Raw genomic sequence first — 7073 nt, 5'->3', positions numbered from 1 at the left:
CCTGGAAAATATTGTTTGCTAATTGCTGGTAAGCAATATATGAGAAATGGATTGGCTTTACAAAGGGGATTTATTACATCACAAATTTATAGTTCTAAGGCCATGAAAAATGTCCAAAGTAAAACATCCACAAGAGGATATCTTCACTGAAGAAAGACCCCTTGGGTTTTCTGTCACATAGGAGGGTGCATGGCAATGTCTACTGTCCTTCTTTCCTGTCTTCTGGTTTCAATTAGCTCTCTTGTCCCTTGTGGGTCCTTCTGGCATCTCCTGAGGGCATTTCCCTTCTGCATCTCCAAACATCTGTGTCACTTGGCTTCATCTCTCTGCGCCAGCTCTGGGCTCTCTCTCTGATTTATGCCTTTGATTATCTTCCTACATGGCTCCAGTAAAAGGATTTAAGACCCACCTTGAATTAGGTGGGTAAAACTCCATAAAAATAATTTAATCACAAAGTCACACCCACAATTGGATGCGTCACATCTCCATGGAAACAACCTAATCAAGAGATCCCACTCAAATAATAGGCCTGACCTTACAAGATTGGATGAGAAGAACATGGCTTTTCTGGGGTATATCACAGCTTCAAATCAGCACACTGTTTATCCTAAATGGGATAGGTCTTTAATGGACTTTTGGAGCACTGTTCTAAATCACAGATATTTGGCATCAAACATTTATACAAAAGAATACTTGAGAATGCAAATGTTGGGCAGGCCACGATGGCTCAACAGGCAGAGTTCTTGCCAGCCATGCCAGAGACGTGGGTTCGATTCCCAGTGCCTGCCCATGCAAAAAAAAAAAAAAAAAGAATGCAAATGTTAACTTCTGATTTTGTAATTATAAGATTAGCCTTAATCTTATAATCTGTATACCTCAAATGTATAATAATCTTATCATCTGTATACCTCAAATTTTATAATCTGTATACCTCAAAATGCTCCCTTACATAAGCAAAAGATGAATATATCCTATGCAGAATTTTAACTGGAGATCATAAAGAGAGAAAGACTGTGAAGGACAAAAGGCAGAGATTAAATGAAGACTCTACGATTAGACCCAGTTCCCTCTCTAGCCAGGGTTTCCTGCTTCCTGTTTCTTAACCTATTGAAAACTTCTCTCTCACAGCCAATTCTGTGTTTAAGGCTATTCTATGACCACACTTGCTCATAAGAACAGGTTTACATTAAAGAGGCTTTCCCAGTTGTGCTTAAAATAAAAGGTCTGAGCCCTTCACTTTGAGTTACATCTTTAAGCACAATACCCCATGTCAAGCAACAGGGATGAAGAAATGAGCATGACTAATCCCTGCTTTTGAAAGAGTTAACGGTCTGGTAGAACTTCATATAAACTGAGAAATGAAAACACCTTCCCAGAAGCTTCTAACAGGTTGGGTAGGTTGGGAAGTCTAGAAAGCAGACATTGGAGAGATAACCTGAGGTAGGCTAGGTTGCTGTGGAAGCCCAAAGAAAGGCACAAAGTCCATCTTCGGATTTTAAAAAAGAGATGATACTGAGCTAAACAAAACTAAATGAAGAAAGATGGGAGGGGCATTTCAGTCCGAGGGCAATAGCAAGCAAAGAATGTACGGAGGACGGAGAAAGGGGTACCTTGAATCTTATTATTATTAAAATAGAAAAAAGGAAATAAGATGTGGGAGGTTAAACAAAAAAGTAAGAAGGAGACAAATATGGAGAGTCTTGTGTGTCATGCTTAGAAGTTTGGACATTTATAGGCAAAGGGGAACCGGGATATAAGGGAGTGACAGGTTAGATTTATGTTTCTGGTTGCTCACACGGCTTGCAGTATGGAGGATGTCTCTCGATATCTGAGAAAAACATTTGGAGCATAATAATTATTGTAGCCTATATACTGTTTAAAGAACTTCATTATGTGTGAATAGTGAGGGTGTGTGTGGGTTGTACTACTGTAGAATCGGTTATGTTTTATAGCACTTTGCAGTCTGCTGACATCAGTTAGCACAAGGAATCTGTGATGTAGGCAGGCACTTACACATTCTTATCTCCATTCAACAGTTAGCAAAACTAAGTCTCAGGAGATTAATGACTTGTCCAATATCACAGAAACAACGAAGGGAAGTCAGGTTTGTAGACGGTCTCTGCACTCTGACTCTTGTATTTTTTTCTCAATAGTGCAGTCTTCTAAAAAATTCACTGAATCCTTTTAAATTTGCAGGGTGGGGGAGGGATAGGAAATCACTTTGCTTTATCGCAGAAAAAAATGGATGCGAAGCATGTCAAGTTTTCCTGGCTGCACAAGCAGACTGAGCATGCCTCCATGCTTTTGCACATGCTATTCCTGTCTGAATCACATTCATCCTTCAAATCTTATCCAGCCCACCCTCCTTCTCCACATCACATAGTCATCTCTTCCTCCAGGAAGCCTTCCTAGATCTCCAATGCTGGGTTACATTTTCTTCCTGTGTTCTAATAACATTTTAAGGTCATGTTTATCATAGCGCTTGTAACACACAGTTAATTCCTGCTTACTGCTCTGCTTTCCCCCTTCACACTGTGAGCTCCTAAAGATAAGGAATGTGTCTCTTTTATCCCCTATATCCAATTCCTGGCATAAGATTTGTTATATTATAATTACTCAAAGACTGTTGATTTGAATTTGCTTGAAAACATTTGCTGAAGGAGTTGCATACAACCTACCAAGGTTAGAAATAAAAGCCATTCCTCACTAAAGAAAAAAAATCCCTGAACTTGCACCAATCCTATCTCCTCTAACCTCCTGTGCATGATTTATCACCAGGAAAAAAGACTTAAAATGTTTTCCCCTTATCTCACATGGCCATAGTAAAAGCTACTTTACTTTAAGCAAACAGCTTTTTATTTTCTCCTATTTTTTCTCTTTTTTTCTTTTTATTTACTTATCTAGTGGCAGCAAGAAAAGAAAAATGACTCTGATCTCTATTTAGATATTTGAAATACAACATTTTAGATAGGGATAGCTATAAACTGCTAGCTAGGAACACTGAATACCAAAACCCTGTTTTCTATTTTTGGTTCCATTATGGTAGAGAAAAGAAGAAAGGAAAAAAAACAGAAACAAAACCACACACACACTGCATGTGGGTAGACTTAAAGAGTCCAACTTTATTTTCAAGGCAATGTTTGAATCCATGATAAGCCTCAATCACTGAAAAAATATATATATCTTACCCAAAGGAAACCGGATTTTATCAGCAACTTTCAGAATTTAACACAAGCTGTATTGCTTCAGCCCCGGTCCTGACCTACCACTGGGCAAGGTACATGTCCCTCTGTTCCTTGGTTTTGTCGCTTGTAAAAGGAGGAATTGGGGCTAGATAAGACCTTCAAAGATCTGTTTCCATTATTCCTCTCAGCAGTCATCCCACATGTTTTACAGGTCAATCCTGCACCCAGCGCTTTGGTAACTCACATGCTCTGTGGCCTGGATCAGCTCTCATCTTTGTTTGTCAGAGAAACATGTCCCCCTTCCCTGGAAATGCTTTGACGCTGTTTCCAACATGAACGTGCGTACAGCAATCTTTGCCTTTTTCTATTTGTTAAACCAAACACTTGTGTTTCACAGACAACTTGATTTATTCAGTGTTCAATTACTTCCCTAATCACGGTTGAACCATATTTTAAGAAATACCTTTCCAAGTTTGTAAATCAAATTGATTATATTGCTTTAAAAAAAAAAAAAAGATTCACCTAAGGATGACATGCAATGTAGTCTCTTAGTGCATTTTAAATGCTGGATTTTAAAAATTGATTTGATTTGTGACATCTTATTTTCACACAATTCTGGAGAAACACGTGAAATGCAGCCTAACACTGACTTCATAAAGAGTCCTACAAAATTTCCATTCCCAAATGATAAGTAGGTTTTCCATTTACTCTTTGAGAGCTGAGTAGATAATAAGAATTTCAAATACACATTATTAGTCAAAAAATGTTCCTCAAGCTTTCATTATCATCAGAATAAAGTCCAACTTTCCCTCCACAGTCTGATCTGAAACCACTTTCCAGATATATCTTCCATTAATTCCGTCTCTTTTTACCAAACTGAACTAGTCCATGTTCCCTCTTCCCTTACACACCTTATAATTCCCCACCTCCTGTCTTCGGTCTTTGCTCACATACCACTCCCTCCCCCACTGCTGCTTGTCCTTCACCCTGAAGCCATTAAAATGGCATAATATGCATGACCACTGTTAGCCCAGTGCCTGGCACATAGTAGGCTCTCAATAAATGATGACCCTTAATTAGCTCCTTCATTCACCTCTTGTTCATTCATTTAAATATCTCTTATTCTGTGGACTAAACTAGGTTCTGGTTTCACAAGAGTAAATAAAATCAGAACTGCCTACATAATTTGCAGGCCCAGTGCAAAATGAAAATGCAGGACCCCTTGCTTAAAAATTATTAAGAATTTCAAGATAGCTACAGTCTGACAAGCCCAGGGGCCCTCTAAGTGCAGGGCTCTGTGCCACTGCAGAGGTGGCACCTCCATGAAGTTGGCCCTGAATAAGACATAACCCCTGTGCCCAGGAAGTGTATAGCTGGGATCAGGGTAGACAGGTAAGTAAAACGCAATGACTATACAATATGGTAAGTGCTGTAAGCACAGGGTGCTGAGGGAGCTCAGGGGCACAGCACTCAACCACTCTAGGGTAGGGATGGAGAAACCTCATAGGAAGAGGCAGTGCCTAAACTGAGTTTTGCAGTTCAAATAAGAATTGGAAAGAGAATAATAAAGGAAGGCACCTCGAGAAATGACATAGTTCAGTGAAAGGACAGGAACTCAGAGAGACCTGTCCAAATCCAACGCACCCTTTCTAAGGCGAGCCTTTCAAGCTTTTTGACTATGACTCACAATTATAACTGTACATTTTGACCTAGTACACACATTGAAGCAAACATTCTGCAGAGCAATACTTATTCTCACCTTGAATAGTTTCTCTTCTCTTTCCTATTTTTAATACATTTCCAATCTACAATTTGAAGAAGTCCACTTTAAGGAATCACAAATGTCACCTCCTTGGCAAGCCCTACTTAGACCTTCTGTTCTAAACCATCTGAATTCCTATGGTGTTTCTCTTTTGGCACTTCGTGTTCTAGGGCCTGTGATGTGCCATACATAGGTTGTTAGACTACGACACGAATGTGACTAAATGCTTTGCACATAATGGGGGCAATCCGTGTTCTTCCGCAGTCCTAACATCCTTCTTAGGACCACCAGTGCTTGTCTTGTTCCTTTTTTTTGTTTGTTTGTTTTTGTTTTTTTTTTTTTGGTATGCTGTATGCTGGAGTCACATTTCATTATTTTTCCATGTGAGTTTCCTGTTATTGCAGTACCATTTGTTGAATTTTTGTTTATTTTTTTTGCTTGTTTTGGGGACAGTGCATGGACTGGGAACTGAACCCGGGTCTCCTGCATGGCAGGCTAGAATTCTACCACTGAACTACCCTTGCACCCTCTGCTTTGTCTTGCTCTTATTTTCCACAAGTTCAACGAACTTTTCCTTGCTCAAGAATTGGAGAAGAAGAGTCCTTCGGATCAAGTTAATGGACCTTTTTGGTCCATTTCGTGACTGATATTAGATCAGTCTGAATCCACGTCTTCCTCTCGTGGCTCTTCTATTAATTTAATTGCAAAGTCAGGTTACAGACTCCTAAGACTTCATACAGTCAAAGTAGGTGCTATAATAGGTCCTCTTCAATTAATTAATAATTGCTTTTGACTCAGCAGATTTTTAAGTCTTTCAACTGTGGTAGAGAATTTAACCCTGTTTACTTTTCCCATCACCTAATTTTAGGAACTTTCACATATATTTCATGACAAAATCCTTAAATCAATCTGTAAATCAATATTATTATGGTTATTAGTTTCCACCTTTTAGATTTACACAGACCTGAGTGTGTCTGATTCAAAGATCATACTCTCTCCGTGACGCTAATCAAATTAAAATATTGACAAATTTTATTGACTCCTTCACATTTGGCTGAAAAGGGCCAGCTGAATGCAGCAGCTGGCAATGTGACTCTGAGCATAGGAATAAATTTTCCAGAAGGCTTGAAGCAAACCACCCTTACTTGGTGCTAATGTCCTGGCCCTGCTGCTTTGTCATGGGCTCTGGGCTTTTTCCAAGCCTACCTTGCATGTGTCATGTCAGATTCTAAAGGTTAGCCACCCTATTTCTATGACAGTGTTTGCTTTATGGAATTGGTCTGCTTTATTTCCCCTTTGGTGACAAGAACAAAAAGTACTTCTTTGCTTTCCTGGGAGGAACATAGAGGATTTAATGTAAGTTAGAATTAAGTTCAGATTTTTTTCAGAGATTTTTCCTTGACACATTGATTTACATGCAATGGTGGAGGAAGGAGGACCATTTTCCATCATAGAGGCTAAGTCTATAGGCTGCCTGGATCTGCAGATACAGACATTTCTTCATTGTCTCCAACGCGCCTAGACACTTGAGACAGGAATTATTCTATTGTATAAACTTAGGGCAAGAAAAACTTATAGGCTGGAGACAAAGAGAAGCCCATTTACTATCTATAAAAGGAAATTTGTGCCAAAAAGCAGTGTGGTGAAATGGAGGGAGCCTGAACTGGGAAGTAGGAGGTAAGATTTCAACAATCATAGAATGAAGTATTAAGTGCAGAAATACTTTATGAACTGAGAAAGCAACACCACCAGTAAGAATCATGACTTATTTTTGACTCTTGATATAGAAAGGTAACTTGGGGAATCAGCTGGCTCTGCTGCCTCATTTTAGGAAGCTGAGACTCAGAGAAGAGAGCCATCCATCGCCTCATCAGGGCTGCAGCCCACATCTTCTGGCTATAGATTCATACTAATGAGACAAGGGATCCCGGGATGCACGCTGGCTCTGGATATTATTTATGTACAGCTCATGTTTTGCAGGCCAGCCCATTTCTATTAACTAAGGACCCTAGTTAAAATAAAAATTGCACAGGATTAAGGCCCCTGTTCGGAAACCTGATGTTAGCAAAGAGAATCTGATGTAAGCAAAGCCATTTCCAAGCTCCAAATGAGGGTCCATTTCCTTC

At 39.4% G+C, this 7073-nt stretch overlaps 1 protein-coding gene across 2 annotated transcripts in view; it reads left to right on the top strand.

The window, feature by feature from the left end:
* The first annotated feature begins 1488 nt into the window (after positions 1-1488).
* The window catches only part of CCDC190 (coiled-coil domain containing 190), a 62439-nt gene continuing 56854 nt past the window's right edge, over positions 1489-7073 (top strand). The window contains exons 1-2 of one of the 2 annotated variants that reach the window (XM_077156748.1): positions 1489-1606; positions 3397-3523. In XM_077156748.1, the coding sequence (XP_077012863.1) occupies positions 3518-3523 (6 nt within the window). In that variant the 5' untranslated portion in view covers positions 1489-1606; positions 3397-3517. Of the gene's footprint in view, positions 1607-3051; positions 3278-3396; positions 3524-7073 lie in introns of those variants that run through there. The other variant, XM_077156749.1, reaches the window with a different exon arrangement.

The sequence above is a fragment of the Tamandua tetradactyla genome, chromosome 4 (genome assembly GCF_023851605.1).
Source record: "Tamandua tetradactyla isolate mTamTet1 chromosome 4, mTamTet1.pri, whole genome shotgun sequence".
NCBI classification, from domain to species: Eukaryota; Metazoa; Chordata; class Mammalia; order Pilosa; family Myrmecophagidae; genus Tamandua; species Tamandua tetradactyla.
This window is presented reverse-complemented; position numbering and strand designations above follow the sequence as displayed.